This window comes from Chanos chanos, chromosome 16 (assembly GCF_902362185.1).
Source record: "Chanos chanos chromosome 16, fChaCha1.1, whole genome shotgun sequence".
NCBI classification, from domain to species: domain Eukaryota; kingdom Metazoa; phylum Chordata; class Actinopteri; order Gonorynchiformes; family Chanidae; genus Chanos; species Chanos chanos.
Genome location: NC_044510.1, coordinates 4617610 through 4640082, shown reverse-complemented (window position 1 = coordinate 4640082; position 22473 = coordinate 4617610). Strand labels below are relative to the sequence as shown.

The following is a 22473-nucleotide window of genomic DNA, read 5'->3' as shown; positions in this document are numbered from 1 at the left end:
CAGAACACACCCATGCTCTATACTAAGTTTCTGCTGAGTTTATCCGCGGGCTTTTCTGACGGAGACTAAATTCAGAAATCACCGAACCTGTGGGTTTACAGTAAACAGTTGCATAGGCACACAAGTTTGAGTCATGAGTACTGGTTTAAGTCTCTGTGTGCCTGTGAGAGAGAGAAAGTGACAGATACACACACTCACACACACACACACTGAGGCCTGTTGGTGTTCCTCTGTCGTTTGACAGCTGGTGTGGCAGGGGAAATGGGGACCAAAATGTTTACTCTGTTTTTCCATGGGCAATGGGGAGCTGCTCATTTTCTCTAAACACTTCATTTGTTTGGCTTTTGTTGTGGCTGTGTGTGTGTGTGTGTGTGTAAGTGTTTCATTGCCCCCTCGTGATGCTACAGGCCATTAGGCTGAGGGTCTGAGGGAGGTTAGGAGGTGATGTGTCATTAGAACTCTTTACATTTCACTGCTCCTCAGTTACTCCTCTCTCTCTCTCTCTAACCCATTTTCTCTTTTCTTCACTTATTCCTGTCTCTCTCTCCCTCTCTCTTTTCCCTTTCTTTTTTTGCTATTCCTTCCTCTCTCTTTCTTCCTCCCCCTTTTCTTGCTTTCTCTCTCTCATTCACTCCTCCCTCCTTTCACTCCTCGCTCTGTCTCTCCCTCCTCTCTCTTCGGTCTATCTCTTTTGCCTTTTCTTCCTCTCTCTCTCTCCTTCTCTGTCTTACTGTCATTCCCCCCCTGATTGCTCTATCTCCTTCTCTCTCTCTCTTTCTCTCTCTCTCTTTCTCTCTCTCCCTCTCTGTCTTACTGTCATTCACTCCCTCATTGCTCTACCTCCTTCTCTCTCTCTCTTTCTCTCTCTCGCGCGCTCTCTCTCTCTCTCTCCCACTTGCTCTTTCACATGCTCCTTCTCACTCACCCCCCCCCCCCCCCCCCCCCCCGACTATAATCTGTAACAGCCCAATTAACCTGCTCCGTTTGGGGCCGGAGCCGTTCCCGAGGGCCCTGGATCCATGTTCACTCAGGGCCTCTGACAGGAGCAGGAGTTCCTCAGGCAAAGTCAAAGCAAACAAGTGATGGAAAAACATTATCCTTCGTTAAAAGGCAAAGACACCGTAGTTCTCAAAATAACATTCAGAAACATCTGGAATGTGAAGAGATGTGGAATAAGACAAACGAGAGATTGAATATGACTATGAATATGACTGGTTTTCCTCTGCTTGGGTCATAGTTTTGAGTTCATTTAAAACCATTTATGAAATATGGTTTAGAGTATATAGGCTCATCATCGGGGTTTAGTAAATCAAGGAAATTTCATTTAAGAACAAATGTAATCATTTGTTTACTTGGCTAAATTACTGACATCAATTCCTCACATGTAGACATGTTGAGAAATAAGTCAAATAAAAATGTCCAGGCAGAACAATACTTTAAAATGGGATCTGAGTTAAAAACTGTTTTTGAACTACTTATTCAGGCCCCCCACACGCTGACATCTGTCATTCTGGCATTTAGGGAATAAAGCCACTGAGAATGCACTTTAGAGCGAAAATCTGTCTGTCCTGGTGGGTTAGCCCAGTTACCACATCCAACAACTACAACTCCCATAATCCTTGTAGTATAAAAGTGAGGCACCATTTCAGTAATCATCAGTTTGAAAAACCTGTGGAACTGACTCATATTCCATGTTGTATGTTTCTCTCTCTCTCTCTCTCTCTCTCTCTCTCTCTCTCTCTCTCTCTCTCTCTGTCTCTGTCTCTGTCTCACATTTATGCTGTCACATTTCCACCTCCTTCCCTTATATTTGCAAGGATCCCAACGCATTCTCCACACAGCCCACAGATCATTTGTTTTAGGGGTCTGTTCAAGAACATTTCAAATGATAGATAGATAGATAGACAGACAGACAGATAGATAGATAGATAGATAGACAGATAGATAGATAGATGGGGACTGAAAGAGAGAGAGAGAGAGAGAGAGACTGAGATGGGCCCATCATTAGGACTCAGTCTGCCTGGCTTGCTTGGTTGCTTGGTTGGTAGGTTATGGCATCAGTAATAGTAGCACTCTGTTCAGCTGATCCTGCATGGCTGCTCCTCTCCCTGTTTGTCTGTAGTGTAATCCAGAGTTGTGTTGCTCTCTTGCCTTTGTTTGCGGGTGATTAATTTGCCTCGGATTTGTTTTGTATACGCCCGGCTGTCACTCCATCTGTCACCACGGTAACAGAACACGGGCGGCGCCCGCCGACTCGCTGCCGGCCCCGGTCTCTCCTCTCCTGTGCCGGCCCACTCCTGACGTCACCCATCCACTTTGTCTGGCTCTCCGCTCCATATGGTTTTATCTCTCTCTCTCTCTCTCTCGTTCACAAACACATATTCTGTCTCTTTTTCTATCCCACCAACAGATTTGATCTCCTACTCTCTCTCTCTCTCTCTCTCTTTCTCTCTCTCTCTCTCTCTCTTTGGTCAAGCTGTATCCACTGAAAAATGTTCACAGTACGACAGGAATAAGACAAATATGATATTTTATGTCAGGAACTAGTTTTGCAGCGCTCTCTCAAATGCCCATCATGTTTTTTTCTTCTCTTTTTCTGTCAACCAACCTGTTCTTTTAAAAAAAAAAAAAAAAAAAAAAAAAAAAATTATACTCAATTTTCTTCTTTAATCCATACCACCAGACCACAATGACCTTATGAGGTTTCCTTTACAATCGCTGAGTTTTGGGTAGGTGCCTCTCTCCGTCTCCTGTCTTTCCTGTCCTCTCTTCTCCTCTTTAGTCTTTTTCAACCCACCCTCCTCCTTGTCTGTCATCAGTTTGAATGGATGCATTGGGCTTCTCGTCAGTCAGTCACTATGACCAGACACGCTATTCGCCAGCGCGATATATATCACTCCATACGCTGGAGATTCCTAATCAACAAAACGCCAAAACGAGGACGGCTTGTAAACACTCCTCCTTTAATGAGGCAAAGCCAGTGCTCAAAGATTTCCCATGCGCTTCATTCGTTTTCCAACGTTCTCTCATATTCACTCACTTCTCTCTCTCTCTCTCTCTCACCCTCTCTTCGGCAGTACATCAGCAAGCATCTAATGGAATCATTAACAAACCAGCAAGAATAAAATTGACTACAGGCTGTGCCACACGAAAACGTAAAGCTCATTTTATTGACAATAGCTGCACACTTGACCAATGTGAAATACAACCATGTGTCTTAAACACACAGATGAAAACCCAGGTTTGCTTCATACAGACCCCCTGGGTGAACTAGAGCCCAAAGAAAGAACCTGTCTGTCTATACAGTGGGAAGTGAATTATCGGTAATAAATTTAGGGTCTCACTTTGAAACCAAGAGCAGAATACTTCAGCAGTTCTACCAGAGACGGCAGATTTTTAATACTAACAGTTTTTGTCCTGAATGGATTTTTTAAAAAAAAATAAGTAATGTAAAAGTATGATCTTTATGTTTTGCTTGATTAAAATCTCTTTCACATTTCCTTCCAGAAACATCTATGTTCCGTTACGACAGCACATAACTTCAATGCCATTTTACTTCACTGAATACAAGTTTTTTTCTGGAGACATGTTGATACAATGTTTAGGTCCCCTTTATGGTTCCATATGTTCACAAAAAAATCCACTCTATGATAACTTCAGAATCTGAAGCAGGCAGTTTCTGCAGAGTGAATTTAGAAGAATACAGTCCACTGACAGGAGCTCCCATGACGACTTACAGTTGACCCCCCCCCCCCCCCCCCAAAAAAAACAATCCCATGATTCAATGTTCCTTCTTTCTCTCTCCACAGTATCGTTGGTCACACCGAACCCTACACCAAACTGTGCTGTAAGGGTTTTTGCATTGACATCTTGAAAAAACTCTCCCGCAACATCAAGTTCTCCTACGACCTCTACTTGGTCACCAACGGAAAACACGGCAAGCTCGTTCGCGGCATCTGGAACGGGATGATTGGGGAGGTGAGCCCACACCGGAACCTTTCTCACCTTTGATCTTTATCACCTTTTTTTTCTTACTGATTTAATTTTCAATCTTTTTTTTTTTTCGTATTATTTTTATAATCAGCAAAAGCTACCAGATATTCTATATAGAAAGTAATGCACTACCTTGTCCCAATACACAAAACACATACACACACACACACACAGAGATTTGAACTCATACCCACATTTACAAAAAGAAACGTTGACACTATTTGCGTGTGCTGCGCTGAGAGCACCACGCTATGAGCGACATGAAGCACCGAGGACAGTATGAGAGTACATTTCACAGTTTTTGGAGGGCATCCTAACTTTGACCTTAGCATCGTCGAACTAACACGTGACGTTATTGCTCTCGAAGAATAAACGTAAGAATGCTAAGCGTAGTGCGTGATGGGAGACAGAACCGACTCCAAACGGAATGAAATTCTAAGAGGTGGAGCATTCTTCTGAATAACTGGGGGAAGAGAGTGAGGCTGTAAAAGATATAAATGTCCCTTTTAAGAAATCACTTGCAGAGGGAGGAAGAGGTTATAGCATTAGCTCTGGTCGGCTCTCTCTCTGCCTCTGTTGTAGGGAAGCTATTTTGTTCAATGGAGCATTATGGAGGGTTGGCAGAGTAATTTTTTTTGTGTGGAGAGGAGTGCCTGGACTGTAAATATGCCGGAGGACACACACACACACACACACACACTCCAACACACACACACACACATATCCACTCACATATAACAAATAACACACACACCCACACACATTCACCCACATATCCACTCACATATAACAAATAATACACACACCCACACACACACATATCCACTCACATATAACAAATAACACCCACACACATCCACCCACATATAACAAATAACAAACACACACACACACATCCACTCATATATAAAAAATAACAAACACACACACATACACCCACATATAACAAATAACACACACACACACACACACACACACTCATACACACACACGCTATGACTGACAACGGCACATCAGGAAAGGTCCGCGGAGGAGAAGTTCGTGGAAACTAATAGACAGAAAAATTGTCGGTTATGTCTCCATATGAGCTATTAGTGACATTTTCAGCTCCAGCGTGAAATCCGTCTTCGTGTTGAGGATTTATATAAAGGATAGTCTGGCATTAACACGGGTCCCTTGCTCATTGAATACAAATGAGACTGAAGTACACATCTGCCCACACTGATGAAGTATTGAGAAGCACAAATACTGAATAAAATGGACTGTTTACTCACTAAATGGAGGGGGAGACAAAGTTTCGTGGCAGTCCTGTGGGTGCCCTCTAGCACCACTGACATTTCATCTTATTTTTAAACAATGTCCAGTCTGAGTGACTGCAGAGATTATGAATCAATATCACGTAATGCATAATGAGCAGCTGTTTTGTTATACATATTAAATCAACTCATCGCACTGTCCATCACATGGATGACTCATCTGAGACAGCAAAAAATAGTACAAAAGTAAGGGGTCTATAGTAAGATAGACAGAGAGATAGATAGACAGACAGACAGACAGACAGATAGATAGATAGATAGAGAAAATAAATGTCAGACAGACAGACAGATATAGATAGATAGACAGACAAACAGAAGGGTATAGGGAAAAATGTACATAGGTAATAAGAAGGCAGCATTACCCTGTGTTTTTTAAACTATGGCTGTCCTCTGTCTCTTGTCCTCCAGGTGTTTTATAAGAGGGCAGACATGGCCATTGGCTCTCTGACCATAAACGAGGAAAGGTCAGAGATCATCGACTTCTCCGTGCCATTCGTGGAGACGGGCATCAGTGTCATGGTTGCCAGGAGCAACGGAACAGTCTCTCCCTCTGCTTTCCTGGGTGAGACATATAGACTCTTTGCAAATAGTGAATATTGGCCTTAGGATACATGTACATTCAAATGCAAATCTGTATTGAATGACAGCTTAGAGACAAATAAATAAGTGACTACAAAACTTCCCTTTCATCTCTTCAATGTGTTATTTCGAAATCCCAATGTAAACGTATTTACTCATCCTCTTGAGACGCCTCAACTGGGTACAGAAAACAACAGGCCCATATTCTCAGAATTTGCTCTGAAATCCTGAAACTGTTTCATCTACTCTCTCCCCTACCCTATCTCTCTCTCTCCCTTTCTCTCTCTCTCTCTCTCTCTTTCACTTGCACTCACTCTTTCCTTTTCTCTCCCTTTCACATTTACACATCCTCTCATCCCCCCATCTCTCTCTCTCTCTCTCTCTCTCTCTCTCTTTCTCTCTCTCTCTCTCTTTCACTTGCACTCACTCTTTCCCTTTCTTTCTCTCTCACATTTACACATCCTGTCACCCCCCCCCTCTCTATCTCTTTCTCTCTCTCTCTATCTCTTTCTCTGTCTCACTCTCTCTCTCTCTCTCACAGAGCCCTACAGCCCAGCGGTGTGGGTGATGATGTTTGTGATGTGTCTGACCGTGGTTGCGGTGACGGTGTTTGTGTTCGAATACTTCAGTCCCGTCGGCTACAACCGGAGCCTGGTCAGTGCCAAAGGTGGGTGGAGAAAAACAGGCTGCGCTCACTCACGCGTCAGCCATAGACCCAGCTTAAGTAGCCTTATCAACCCCAAAGCTCACGGCTGTGACGAGATGTTTGTCTGCGCCCTGACTGAAAAGGTCATTTTCCACTTTAATTAGCTCCCGTCGATACGGCAAATCTTCATTTGACCGACGGCTTGGCTCTGACTTTTGGAAAAGAAAAACAATGGGGTTTTTTTTGTTACGTTTCTGAAAGGGAACAACTTCCCAGAAAACATCTGTTAAAGCCACTTAACGCCCTGTGTTCACAAAAATGTTATTAATAATGATACTGTAATGTTACAATCATGTAATATTTTTAGGAGCATGTACACGGCCAAATAAAAAGCTCTTTGTTACAACTCATAGCATTAAGGAACATTTTATTTGAATCCAGATATACACAGAAAACTTGATATTTAAAAATAGCGTTCTTATATATGCAACTCTTCTTTTTTTGTCTTCTCAATTGTCTTCTTTTTTTTCTTTTTATAAAGATCCTGGGGGCCCTACCTTCACCATTGGGAAGTCCGTGTGGCTATTATGGGGCATTGTGTTTAATAACTCGGTGCCCATCGAGAACCCCAAGGGGACCACCAGTAAAATCATGGTTCTGGTGTGGGCCTTCTTTGCCGTCATCTTCCTGGCCAGTTACACCGCTAACCTGGCCGCCTTCATGATCCAAGAGCAGTACATCGACACCGTGTCCGGCCTGAGCGACAAGAAGGTAAGATCGACGTCAGCCTCTCTCTCAGCTAGCGCTACGGTGTCTCACAGTGGAAAGCCTGAAAGATTCTGAATAAATAGAGGAGAGACATCTCTCCTCTTTCTTTATGCATGTGAGGACTACCGCAGTGAGCCAGTATTTACATAACAATGAGGTTCATCACTAATACAGTTACGTGGGTTCTGATCATACACTCCGTGCTTACATGGGGACATATGTAGGAGACATTCAGTCAGGTAATAAAGATATACATTCCAAAGCTATAAATGGGTATTATAGAAGGTATAGGTTTCTTTATTGTTTGTATGTGGCCTGGAAACATCACGTAGTTCCTCAGTGTGTTGTCTTCATTTCAGTGCCGTCAGTCTCTGATGTGTTCTTCAAAGCAATGAAACTGAACTACACAATTCAGCATCAAAGGCCACATAGTTTCACGTAATGAATATGAGGGTCTAAAAGGAGCGTTGCCGCCGCCCCCCCCCCCCCACGAAAAAAAAAAAATCCATATCAAAGCCTTCAGCGCCTGTGCTGATTTGTAGGATCTTTGCTTTGGGGCAGTGTAGGATTAAGGGACTGTACAGGGGTAGAGTGACCGACCTGTCTATCCTTCAATAAGATCTTTGCAAAAAACCCATTTAAAATTCCTGCCACATTTTACCTTTTAAATTACGAGCCCCGACGCCTCGCGAAGCCAGAGTCGAGCGTCTCTCTGCGCCTCTTATGAAATATCGTTCGCCCGAGAATGAGGAAGATTAAAACGTCTAAGACTACAAAGTCTTAGGTCTGATAGAACGCATACCCTTGAGCCACTTAAAAGTTCTTTTTCAATTATTTTGTTAAATTTGCGCACGGTAGTTACACCACGCATGATCCACAAACCAAAATACCTACCTGCAAACTCATCGTTTTTCGATATGTCGAGACATAAAAAAAAAAATTTAAAAATTAAAAAGCGAGATCACAGATTAGAGAATTGAAAGTTCACTCACCAACTTCTTCTTATTACAAATATCTTCCAAAATGTGTCAGCCTTATAGGCTTTACTTAAATTGTGTAAAGATGTACTTTGTAAGTATAAAAAACCTTTGGAGTGGATCCATGTATAAGGCTTTTAATGTTTAACTTTCAGCTTTGGAACAAGCTGGCAGAGAGTCCTATTAATAACAACAGAAAATGTTACTCAGCCAAAGCAGTGTAACCTTGGCATGAGGTAAAGCTAGCGCAGCATGCTAACACCTCGGACCAGAGGGCAGAACAAGTGTGGGGGAGGGGGGAGCTCATTTAGTTTTCCTCATTTGCTCAGATGACAACAGCCAGACGTGAGAGGAGTTCACTTAATCTGGCAGTAGGGTCTCAATATTTCATTCGCGTAATGCCGAGATTCATCCTTGGACCACTGAAAAAAAAGAAAGAAAGAAAAAAAAAAAACCCTAGCGCCTCCTCATGGAGCAATGCAAGGTTACCTACATTACACCCCAAAGACCTCCTCCAGTTTAATGTGCTGCTTTGTCTGTAACATTACATTCATTTTGCATTAAAGTTAATGGTGTAATTTAAGAAACGGGGCAGAAAATCACATGTGACCGAAAAAAAATGAGGAGAAAATTAACCGAAGTTAATTTTTGAATCAAGATATGAGAGGATAGAGGGGAAGAAAAGTTACGCTGAAATTCCACGGAACTGTAGCTCTGACTGCCTCTGAGTTAATTTCGCTTCATTGTGTTGTCTAATCAGAGATTTGAATGTAGAAATGAGTGGTGCTTGGACTTGGCTTTTATAGAAACTGTAACCTTAGCTGACCAGTTAATTCACTGAGTGGTATTTCAGGGTACAGACAGACAGAAGAATGAAGAGAACCCACAGTGGCTAGTCTGATCTTATCATTTCATTAGTCTCTCTTTCTCTCTCTCTTCTCTTTACTCTGAGGATTATGCCCCGCTTGTCTGCAAGCCGCTGGTTCACTTTGGATTTGCATTTTATTTTTCTCAAGATATGGAAATCTGAAAATCCTTGGGTGAAAGTGGTGAAGACAAAGGACAAACTAAATAAATCCGAATACTGAAATTCAGCTCCAAAAAAAAAGGGAATACTCCTTTATACTCCTTTCTTGGCTAGGGATGATCCTGATTTAAGAGTAGTTTGGAGCTGCAATGAGCATCGCTCCAAAATGTCCCGTCTCAGATAGAACTGCGCAACTGTAAACTGTCTTTCTGGGTTTTAGTAGCACCCTCTTTGCATGCTAATTGTTTTCTAAATGTTTGTTGTCATGTTTTTGGGAAAAAAACCAAAAACAGTTCCAGAAGCCTCAGGAGCAGTACCCGCCATTCCGGTTCGGCACAGTCCCGAACGGGAGCACGGAGAGGAACATACGGAGTAATTACCCGGAGATGCATTCTCACATGGTCAAATACAACCAGAAGGGTGTGGAGGATGCCCTCAACAGCCTCAAAACTGGGTACGGTCCCCTACAAACCGTTTCAAACTCTTCCTCTCCTTCTTTGCTCTGTTGTTACACAAACAGCGGCCGTGGCAATAAATCACACTCGCGTGGAGATCACAGGATAATAAACATATTATTATTGCCTTGTCCTCATTTGTCTGTGACATATTTCAACAACATGTCATCGCAGGAGAAGTGTTATGGATGTTCATTGCCATGCAGAGTGGCCCACACACCTGGCTCCAATAAACAGATAATTGGGAGAATCGCACATTGCACGTAGATGTAGACGCGATAGATCCACGTCCTAGAGATACATCAGATAGGTTGACGTCGGTAAACTCACACACAGTGGAGAGAAACGTTATCTGCACGGCAGAAATATAATCCGGATTACCTGAAGGTTACAAGGGGTACGTAAATTACATAAAAAAAGACCACTTCACAGATGGATCTTCATTCATACCCAAAGGGCGTACGGTTTTCAGGCAGAAAAATCTGTCTCACATTCAGCCTGTAATAGTGTGTGATCTAATTTACCGCCAGCGCACGGATGTTTTATCTGTTGGATGGCACAAAAAGACATGTAGGAGATGAGGAGTGGGTCTACCGGTCATCTGTTTGTTGGAGACGGGTTTATGCACCATTCCCCTGCGGCTCTGACAGCGGTTCTTTTGACCAAAATGTTTGCTGCTGTTTTTATTCACTTTTTGCACTGTGGCATTGTTGGAAGATGAATTAGAAATGTTTTTGTGATCTCGGTCTTAATTTTGTTTCATTGTGTTCATATGCAGAGAGTGTGTGAGTTTATGTTGGTTCTCCTTTGTCGTTTTTATTTTTGTGCACCTGTCGGAAGACCCTTCTCAGAGACCCACGCGTAGAAAGGCACGAATGGCACTTAGTGTAGTTCTGAGTAATGATTGCATTCTCATGTTGAAAATGATCCATGCATATAGCACCATAATGGGTAGCAGAACTTTCAGTGACAGTTATGCTAATGCTCAATCTCATCTCGAGATACAGCAACAAGCTATAAAAAGCAGTCACTTATGTTCTGTAGCCTTATACACATACATTTTAGAGGAACAAAGACATTTTCTGAATAGATGACGACGGCAATGGCTGGGCTCACTCCAATGTTCATATTACTTCTAATGATAAAATGGAAGCTTGGTTGTTTTAATCAAAAGCCTGTGTGTAAACATGTATGGTAATAGCTGAACAAATCCTGGTTTTATAAGTGTACCCACTCCAAAGCTGTGGAGTTGCACAGTTGATCACTCTCCATAAACACACACACAGACAAACAGACAGACAGACACACAGCCAAGCTCATTTGGATATTAACTAAAGCGAATTTCAGTTGTTCACACCTGCCTCCTACAGAACAAGTTAATACACTTGTTGCTCTCATTCTTAATTAAACTAAGCATGCAACTGCAATTAGCTGCAGTAATAACTCACACTGACAGGGTTAATAACAACACTGCCCCCCTCTCTCTCCTGCCGACAGGAAACTGGATGCCTTTATCTATGATGCTGCTGTCCTGAACTATATGGCGGGTAAAGATGAGGGCTGTAAATTGGTGACCATCGGCAGTGGGAAGGTTTTTGCCACCACCGGCTACGGCATTGCCCTCCAGAAAGGGTCGCGTTGGAAACGACCCATTGACCTTGCTCTTCTTCAGTTCCTTGCAGATGGTAAACACATCTTTATCTCGTCACTCAACTACATCAACTCTAACTATTGCTAAATCATTATTGGCGTCCACCGACAAGATGGAATGTGCTCCTGGTTTGGAACAAGACACTGAGGCTTACATTGGATAGTTTTTCACATAATGTGCTAGCTCATGTTTATCCCATACCCACAGCTGTGTTTAGCTTAAGGCAACAGTTAAAATTCTTAGTGTTAAAATTCTTTGACATTCCGGTGAAATTCTGAACGCAGCTCCATGTTTCTATTACCCATTGTGTTCACAGCATTCCTACTTTTAGATGGTTCGCTAATGTTAGCATAGATTCATGCTGGAAACAAGTGCTAGAAACAAGTCTCCAGCAAAATATTAGCCATAGTAAACATTACCTGTTATTCACCGCTGGATGCTAAAGGCAAGTATCTGTCCTACAGGTGACACTCAGAAACTGCAGACCGTCTGGCTTACTGGAATTTGCCGGAATGAGAAAAAAGAGGTGATGAGCTCCAAGCTGGACATAGACAACATGGCCGGCGTGTTCTATATGCTGCTAGTGGCCATGGGCCTCAGTTTGCTGGTCTTTGCCTGGGAGCACTTGTTGTATTGGAAACTACGGCACTCTGTCCGCAAGTCCGATCGACTGGACTTCTTGCTGGCCATCAGCAGGGTAAGAGGACACTCTGTTTTAAAGGGAAGAGCACAAGAAGGGGTCAGGAAAGACATGTGCATCATCATTTGCTTGAAGTTTAAATAAACTAATTAAACAATGAATTAATCAATGAATCAATCAGTAAATCAGTCATTCCATTCATTCATTAATGCACTGTTTCTGCTATCAATTTATGTATAATACCAAAGTAATTACTCAGCATTATGTGTATTTTGTAGGTATAATTATATCTATTCAGTGATATCAAGACAATAATTTAATTTATATTTAACGTGAATATGCATGTGCTGACTGTCTTTACTACAATACAGTTTTCTTTGACTGTACAGAAGTTGAACGTTTTTACTACATTATTGTGTTGAATTTCTTATTCCTTTTTATGTCACAGGAAACCTTTGATCTTGGTACAAAATAGCCCAGGGAAAATTGGTTTAACAGAGAGTCAAATTCTTACATGACCAGCAAGAGTCAAGGGCACTAAATTTAAAAATGACGTTTGAACGTAATGAATATTAATAAAATGCAGTGAAGTGGCTCTTTTAAGGAATCTTGGCATAACTGCTTTGGTTCTGAACCTTATTTTTGAAATGGAATTTTAATGGGCTCATTAAAAAAAACTTCATCGTGATGTTGTTGACAGTCCCGATGTAAGATTAAGCATTCAAGAGTAAGACCCAATTTCAAAGTGAAATACAAAAGGCAGAATGAAAATGGGTAAAAAAAAAAAAAATCTTGCAAATGCATAGTCAGCATCTTCTTTATTGGCTCATTCTGAATGCTGTCTTGAATACATACAAGCTTTCAAAGCAAACCAAAATGTCAATAAACAATTTTGAGCACCTCTGAATCTAATTTTGCTTTGACAGTACCCCAGATAATTTTCTTCGTAGATATTTGATGTGTTCAGAGTGAATAATGTAACATGGTAGATGCCAGTTGTTTATTAAACAGTGTGCCAGAAGTCATGACAGTAATTTATGCTTGTACAATTTAAGACTTACAACAGTGTATATACATCTATACACACACACACACACACACACACATATCTATCTATCTATCTATCTATCTATATATATATATATATATATATATATATATATATATATATATGAAAGTTACCAATGGACTCAGCTTACAATGTGAACTGTGAACTCAATGTTTGGCTTTTGGCTAATTTTTGTTTTTTGCTTCTCAGGGCATCTATAGCTGCTTTAATGGTGTAGAAGACACAGATCGCTCTGGAAGCATGCAGAGCCCTGACGTGACTACCAACTACAAGCAGGCAAACATGCTTAAGATGCTCCAAACTGCCAAGGACATTGTGTCTTCTGCAAGAGTAGAGAACTCCCTAGACAATGCCACCAAAACCATTGAAAACTGGGGTCGCCGTGGTGGAGACACCATTAAACCTAACCTCCCGACACGCCTGATTGGTACAGACGCCAGCCATGGCCGTCTGCCCTACATCTCCAGCATCACAGACAACCACTCCCCCTACCCCCAGAGGCCACTAACGCCTACGTTCCCGCTGCACTATGGGGATAGTTCTACACAGTCGCTGCTGGAAAAGCCAAGAGTGGTGACAAGGCCTACGCCTCTCCGCTACACCCTACCGGCACGAACAAGTCACCACATCTATGAGCGGACTCTTCCTATTTCTAGTCTCAGTAGTCCACACATAGCGATGAGGGACGCTCCTTCGACAACTCAGACCCCCCACAGCAGCGGGAGAATGTACATGGAGAACCCATCCCGCCATCCCACTTCTCCCTTCATCCCCTACCGAGAGTTCCAGGTTCCGGACGTCTACGTAGAACAAAACGAAACTTTGGGAAACCGGAAGCTTTACCCCGACGGTCCAGGTCGGAAGAAACGGTCCCATAGCTATGTAGTGGGGTCGCCAGACATGAGGAGGCGGCACAACTTTGATGAGCCAGGCCCATGTCTGGCAGAGCTGAGGGCCAATCACCTCATGGACAACCATGCGGCAACTGTACCTATCACTTGCGTGGGTGGCCACTACCACAGAACCAGTGGCAGCTGCAACTCTTGCATGAAGCCCTACCTGGAGCCGGAGATGGACGACGTACCTCTGTTGGGGAAGGAGAAGCTAAACCGCCGTGCCTCCTTCCTGAAGGCTACATGGAGCAGCGACCGCATCAGGCAGCTGGATGAGAAGCCCTCCACCTCTTCCTCCACCCGGGTCAACATACCCGACCTGTTCCCGCGGGTGGTGGTGGCCAACCCCAAACCCTCAAAGATGTACGGTAGTGCTGGGAACACCCTGTGCTACCCTGTGACGGTAGAACCCGCCTACTTGGACCCGGCCCACATGAACTCATACCCGTACAAGCCACAGAAGCTCAAATACTCTCAATCCACACGGCTTCCGTCCTACCGCGAGGCCATTCTGCAAAACGCGGCCGCCTTGCGCCGATCTTCCTCCACGGTGGTCCACAGACACTACTCCACCTACCTGAATTCCTATACAGATCTGCCTGTATATGTCGGACCACTGGCGCAAGGTCCAGCCCACTTCTACGAACACTCCAAAGACATGTGCCACATGTTCCCCTGTGTCAACCACTGCCCTGATGGCGCCACCATGATGCCCAGGGTGGCAAACAGGCAGATGCTGTACCCAAACAGCATGTATGGAGGTTACGAGACGGGGGCGGGGAGATCACGTGAAGATCCAACCCCCCTCGAGGGCTCAGGACCCAGGGACCGCAGGCAGGTTCTGGTGGCGCGTAGTGTGAACAGTCCCTATCTGCCCAGGCCTTGGGGTAGAGTGTCCAGTCTGGAGTCAGAGGTCTGAAACTCTTTGTCTCTGGGTTCACTGACTGAATCCCTCCGAGGGGTTGCACAGAGGAGCCGGTCTGAGACCACCGAAAACCAACTATGAGTTGAGCAAACGTGACCACCGTGCTGGAGAAATGGACAGGAGGGTGGTACACCCAGTGCAATAATACTTATGGCAGCAGGGATGTGACATAAGGCACGAACAGACAATTACTGTTGGGACTACATTCAGTGATATTTACATAATAAGAACACTCATTGAATAGTTCTTAATATATTGAAATTTAACCTATTGATTGATATTTAAATGGTTTTTAATCGCTATCTTGCTGGTTAAATAAGTTCACTCCTGGCAAATGAGAGAAAAGGAAAGTTTTGTAAGGCAGCTTCATAGCATACTGGTTTACTTTTAATATTTATTCTTTTTTTTTTTTTTCTCTTCAACTGCTACAGCGTTCCTTCTTGAACAGTCAAAATTGCTGAATTTGTATCAAGGGTTGTAACACAATGTCTTCCAAAAATTTTGTAAATCCAGGGACAAAGGACCACCCACCATCTATATGAGATTTGTTTTTTCTCCATTGGTAAATAACTGTACTCGGACTTCGGGTTTAAAAAAAATGGCTGTCATCTGTATCTCCACAACTGTTTATTTCGCCGTTGAATAAATGCCTGAGTTGCCACATCGGCCTTTTGGAATGGTCTCTTGTCGTCCTTTTTGTCCTGCATTTTTTGGGGGAAAAATATGCGAGTGCTTCTGAGGTTATTTCAGATATCGCGCGCAACTGTTGTGGCAGAGTTAGCTGAAAAACAGCCATCGGCCTGTACAATGGCAAGGTCCAGCTGTCACACTGGGAGATATCTGTGCGACAGAAGGGATTTTCCCTATACTATTCTTACAAGTTGCACATTCATTTGTTTGGGAGGGAAAATTATTTTCAGGTTTTCAAGTCCCTGCTTAGGAATCGAGTGGCTGAATGCATCTTGCCATGCAAAGAAATACAAATGGATTGAGATGTTCATCCATAGTTTATCCCCTTGCCAGAGCAGAGACTGAAACAGGGTAAAATGGTGTGACCATATAAAGGTTATGGAACATTTCTGTATTCAAAAGTGTGGGGAAAAACAAAAACAAACAAACAAAAACAAACAAACACAAAACAAAAATGCAGTAAAATCCATCCGAAATTCAAATCATACCATGATGTAAAATTTTGCTGCCGCTGCCCCCAGCCTTAAATTGAAAGCAAAGACAGTAGAATAATGTGTTTATTTTTTTCTATTTCTATAATAACACATACAATTATACTAGAGATTCATACCACAGACATGTTTTAATGTTGTATTTTTGACGTTGTAGTAATTACACTGTCATTACATAAATACTACATATGTATTATCATCCAATCATTTAAACAGTTGTTATTAATTGGCACTGCTGTGATACAAATAAGTGGCTTGAACCCAGACCCAACTAATTAACATAACACATTCAAATTTAACACTGTGACACTGAAAAAAAAAATCCATTTAAAAGCCAAAGTCATTGTGACATTATAGTCCACGGATTCGTCTGAGGACTTCGACAAACCAAGCAGGCTCTGCTTCCGCTCTGTTTTCTTTTCAGGATTTCTCTGTCAAACGAAGCAACAGCGGAATGAGGGAATGATACGTCCCTATCTGGGTTGATGTACTGTCTTCCTCCTGTTGACTGCAGGATTGATGTGAAAGCAGCACAGCGATCTCTCTACCTGATGAATGATTCCAGGCATGCAGATATAATGTCAGTGGGGCAGGCCTGGGAGCCTGGGCTCGCACCTACCAACCATCCATCACCATCCACACGGAAGCTAACAGAGGCATCGCAACCGATCGGCACGGGACCAAAGTTTGCCTTTCACCTCAGTGACAACAACTGTCGGGTTTTCCAAGTGAGATTGTTTATTGTTGATGAGGGTTATAATGGAAATTGTTTGTCTGTGCATAGTGGGCATTTGTAGTGGGCATTTGAGTGAACAAAGTACCACAGAATACCATAAACCACCTAACTGAAGAGAACTTGAAATATAAGTATCAAACGTGATTAAAGATGGATTCACTCGGATGGCCCATGGCAACTAAAACCAAGCCTAGTGTGAGGATTGCAATGCTGATATAGTAACCATTAAAAGAAATGAAGAATTAAGTAGGTTAATGTATATATGTCATATAGTTCATTCTGATGTTGTATTTATGTTGCAAAATAGCATTGTGTTGGACAATGTGAATCGTGTGATTGACAGTAGCGCATGTCATTATGCTTAGATTGATCTGGTCTGTTAAATACAGGGTAACCTGAGAGTGGTAACATACAATTTTTTTTGCACTTTGTTGCTTGAAGTAGATTTTTGTCTTCTTTACAAACCTATTTCATTCATCTTTTTGTTGCCATCAATAAATTAATTTAAGTTTTTACGATAAAGCCATCTCAGAATCAAGTGCGTTCTAATTACTATGCTAATTACCATTACTCAGTTTGCCCACAGCTTTGGATTTGATGGCTGATACAGTTGGAATGGTAAAATTCTACTGGACTTGATAACCGGTGCAACCAATTAACATTTCTGTTGGGACCCCGAGATATAGACATACACACATGGAACACACACATGGAACGCACACACGCACACAAACGCATGCACGCACATGCACATGCACGTGATGACCAAAAATGGTCATTCTGCAATGAGAGTATATCTGAATGTCTTCTGAGACATTTTATCTGCTGGACTTGGAGGACTTTTTGGGCAGATATCGGCGAGAAAGGGGCTCTTTTTGAGCCTTGTCCACATCTCAGAAATGTGATTTCCAGGAGAACAAAGAAAGTTTAATGCCCACGGTGCTTGATAAGTGTGAGAAAATACCTTATGGCTGAATAAACTCCAAAATGAACCTTTTCAAAGAGAAGCGAGACTGTCCGCTTCCACGACGTTCAGTCCTTTAACAAATTTCGTTCATTTCACACAGTAATTAAAGACTAATTCCGTCACACGGCTGGCTTTATTAAGAAGCATTCCCTCTATCTCCTTCCCTTTTCTTTCTCTGTCTCTTGACTGAAACGTTATTCTCACGAGAAGTAAAGAGACAAAAGGCGTCCCACGCCCGCCGAAGCCCCGTTTTAGAATTGCCCCATAAATACAAGGTGGGATTATATACGGCTTGGGAGAAATATTTTATGAATACGATTTCATTCTTGATTCTCACACCCGCGGAGCCAGAGGCGCCAGTATCCGCACCAACCAAATGGTAAAAAGCGATTACATTTGCAGGTCCCGCAGCACGTGAAATTCGTATCGGGTTATATATCGGGCTTAATGGATTTCTGCCCTGCACCACTGGTAGTATGTCATTTAATGCAACAAAACTTTCAGGGTATTTTTATTTTAAACATACTGGGGTATAAGTCAATCCACCTGCTCAGGCAAGAAGTAATCACACGGAACCCCCATCCCCCACAGACACACACACACACACACACGCATACACATACACATACACAGCTGTCAAACACACAATAAGAATATCACACACTCATACACACATGCATTATAGTATTCCACAGACTCCTCCCCCCACCCCCCAACCCACACACAGTTTTTCTCTTGTTTTGCACTTTTAACATACATACATACATACATACATAACATAATAACAAATTACACAATAAATGTCAGAATGGAAATATCTCATAAAAGGTTGTTGTGTTTGCGACTTCCACTGTTTTTTTTTTTGTGAATTCTTGTGAAACAGAAGCCAGGCCAGGGCAGATCTTTGCGCTGAAGACGACACGCCGTCCCTGCATGATGTAAATGTGTGGAAAATGGGTCCAATGATGATTCAAGCCAGAGGACACAGCCTTCAAGAGAACACTCTTATCACATTCCTCATACTGTGTCTTTAAAGGGTTATGGAAAATGCTAACATCGCTCTCTCTCTCTCTCTCTCTCTTTTTGTCCTGTACCAGCGCACGATGGTGTGATCTCTCGCCCGTGGTCTTGGTACAGGTCCGGTGGTCGGGGGTCCAGAGGGGTGGAGATCTGGCTTTGCTCCAGACAGGTTGTCTGATATGCGTGAGGATGATGAGGCTGAGGAAGGTCAGTGAGACAGGGGAGGGGGGTGAAGAGACTGATTAACCCTCAGGGACAACAGTATTTAATCACACTGATAGGTCTATGTTCATCCGGCACGGCGCCAAACGCCGGTACACCGTGTGTGACCCTCCGCGCCTACGATCGTTAGACCCAGAGATGAAACTAATGAACGTCAAAGGTCGCCACAGAAACGCGACTCAGCAAGAGTCCATCTTCAGCAAACTCCTTGAACTCTCCTTCATCCTTCACCACGGCGACAGCCAATCAGAAACGGGGAAGTGTTTACAGTTTACCCAGGTCCCCCTCCACAATGTCATTACACGTTCACGCCACCTCAACACCTTTAAGAACCGCATCATGTCCTCAGCACACACACACACACACACACACACATACACACAGGTGCTGACAGGAAAGGGTTTTTCGTTTATGCTGATTTGGCCTGTGACTGAACGAGAATCATTTCCCTAAGCAGGCACTCATTACTACACAAACTTTTCTCGTGAGACAACTCCCACATCTGAAGATTTATTGTCTAATCTCAAAGAGAAATACTATCAGCGAGGAGATAGCGAAGAAGGGGGGGGAAAAAAGCAATCAAAGCCACATGGGATAATCTTCTTCCCCTACCAACCCCTTTCTTTATCTATACACTACGATATATGTTTTCCAATGATGGAATTTATCTGGCAAAACAAGCATAAATAATCTGGGTGCAGACTGAGAAATGCGTGAGTGTGGGACTAGAGGGAGAAATGACTGCTGTGTGTGTGTATGTGTGTGTATGTGTGTGTGTGTGTGTGTGTGTGTGTATGTGTGTGTGTGTGTGTGTGTGTGAGAGTGAGAGAGAGAGAGAGAAAGTCTCAACCAAGTCATGATGGATGCGTCCATTTCATCAGTCTGTTCTCTCTTTTTTCCTCTGGGAGGAGCTTAAGGTTTGAGGGAGGGGCTGAAGGTCAGGTTGCCTGGGTGACAAGGGCAGAGCTGTGTCTGTGTGTGTGTGTGTGTGTGTGCGCGCGCGTGCGTGCGCGTGTACCGCTCTGAGAAAATCAAAACCAAAGGCAAAAATCCATGTCCAAGACATGAAAGACATATGTTCTTTGGAACAAAATGGGTCGATACATGAATCTATATCAATTATCATTTCTCAAAGCTGCGATACGGCAGATCCTGGTTTTGAGAGCCTATACTAAAGTGATATACCTTTCCTTTTTTTTTACGTTGACATTTATGACGAAGCGTCTCTCGGAAAAAGTCAGCCATTAAACAGGGTTAAGGATATGATAAATGCTTACTGAAACTCATTAAGAAGTGTTGAAAGTGGTCGCTACGCTAAAAGCTAATGGGAGAGGTCTTCTAATTGGTGCAAGAAATAGCCTAGGAGAAAAAAACCCAAAATACCAAGAATTTACAAGGTCTTAGCAAGTTTTTAGTGAGGTTCAGATCATTAAAAAGAAACAGGGCAGAATTGTAAAATCGACAGAGGAACGTATTTCACGATTCCTCGTTAGCCTGGGCGCTTGCTAAGTCTTTTCATAAAGTGAGAGACTTGTAAAACAAACCTTGGGACTATATTTTGCCAGTTAGATCCATCAAATTCGGAAATGTTGTCCGAACTGAAATGAACAGATTGCTGAATCTCTCAGCAAATCGTACACTAAGCTGCCATCTCTCTCTCTCGATCTCTCTCTCTCTCTTTCTCTCTCTCGCTTTCTCTCTCACTCACCCTCACTCTCTCCTGTTTTGGAAACTCAGAGCAGGAGATCAGGAGAGGACATGGACCCAGAGAAGCGGGCAGCTTATATCGTCCACACAGCCCCAGTTTTTGGCACCGGACCGAACCCCCCGATTGAACACAGAGTCCCCTGCCCTCTCCCCAGCGGACACAAGTATTACTCTGGATTTAAGGGCAGCTGCCCTGGCATCTGTACCGTTGGAGGTTTGCAGGCCCTGGCACGGTGGTGGGAGGCCATTAGAGCTGGTGAGGACCAGATTGATGTGCATGGTTGCATCTGGTTCCCAGGATCCATTATCCATGGCCCACAGATGGGGCTTCATCTCCCCTGAGGGCCTCTCATTTTCTCTCTCTCTCTCTCTCTCTCTCCCCCTCTTTTTCTCTCTCCCTCAAAAACTAATGGGAGGATGATCAGGAATAGACAGAACATGAGGAGGACAGCGATGAAGATCACCTACATGTTAAAAATTATAATTGTGTTGATGGTGACAATGACACACATGCAAACAAACAGACGAACAAACAAACAAACAAAAAGTAAAGAGATATTTAAACTGTCCAATAAAGCGGGCCCAAAGATATGAACCCGACTCCCATTTCCCATATAACCACTTGACAGAAACCGAAGGTGCAGTTTCACAATGTCAGCACCAAAGAACCTAGAGGAACCAAAAATGATCCAGCCTGCTGATGTTGGCTCTTCCCGTGAGAACACACCGTGAGATTTACAGTAATGAGAACAGTTAAATCAACTTATTAGAGTGATAGTTCCTCAGGCGTGCCATGTGTGGCTCTTTGACCCGGTAAATTGGCGGCACTTTGACCTCTGTCGAAGCGCCATGATATTCATTAACCAACTGATTCATTAATTAACCTCCATGGCAGATTCAAACACTCAGCTTAATGTGTTTCATTACAGACTCTTTATTCTTGTCGCAGGTCCCCCCTCTCTGAATGCTTTCTGTCTGCGCGGCTTTTCTACGCCGGAGGGCCATTGCGCTGTAAATACACAGAAAAACACACACAAACACACACACACGTGCACACACACACACACACACGATCACAAAAACACTATAGCTTAATGCGCTCCAATACAGAAAAAGCTCCGTGACCATATTCTGTGCACATCTCCTCTTTGAATAAATTACCTCACACGCCATAAATTTTCCCACACGCTCTGAGTCACCTTGAGCAAGCGAGAGAGAGAGAGAGAGAGAGAGAGAGAGATAAAGAGAAAGACAGGAGGGATTTGGATTCTATCAGCTGGAGGAGGCAGAGAGTCCGGCAAACACAAGGAAACCGAAAAATAAAATTTTTTTTTTAAAAAAGTATAGAGGGGGAAATGTTTTTGGGGTAGACAAAAGACATTTAAAATTGAAAATGTAATGGCTCACAAAGTCAAAAGCGCGTTGACTTTGAGCCATGAAAAGGCGCTCGCATACATCCTCCAAACTCAGTTATTACTTCTCTTTAATGTATTGCTGTACATCAGATGCTTTAAAATGAGCCACTCACACAGAGAGTGTGGCGGGCAGTTTCGATGGGGGCGATGAATCACGGGGTTCCCAATCTACTCGTATTTGAAATCCAATCACCTCATTTCTCTTGCCAACAGGGCATGATAATTAACTTGGCAACAGTCAGTTACTGCTCTGTTTTCTCGTCATTTCTCATTAAAGCTCGATGTT

At 43.1% G+C, this 22473-nt stretch overlaps 1 protein-coding gene across 1 annotated transcript in view; it reads left to right on the top strand.

Moving 5' to 3' along the window:
* grin2ca (glutamate receptor, ionotropic, N-methyl D-aspartate 2Ca) overlaps positions 1-14933 on the top strand; it is a 42208-nt gene extending 27275 nt beyond the window's left edge. The window contains exons 5-12 of the mRNA XM_030793654.1: positions 3810-3978; positions 5718-5871; positions 6430-6555; positions 7076-7305; positions 9600-9760; positions 11259-11446; positions 11877-12109; positions 13311-14933. Of these exons, the coding sequence (XP_030649514.1) occupies positions 3810-3978; positions 5718-5871; positions 6430-6555; positions 7076-7305; positions 9600-9760; positions 11259-11446; positions 11877-12109; positions 13311-14933 (2884 nt within the window). The remainder of the gene's footprint in view (positions 1-3809; positions 3979-5717; positions 5872-6429; positions 6556-7075; positions 7306-9599; positions 9761-11258; positions 11447-11876; positions 12110-13310) is intronic.
* Positions 14934-22473: the final 7540 nt, after the last annotated feature.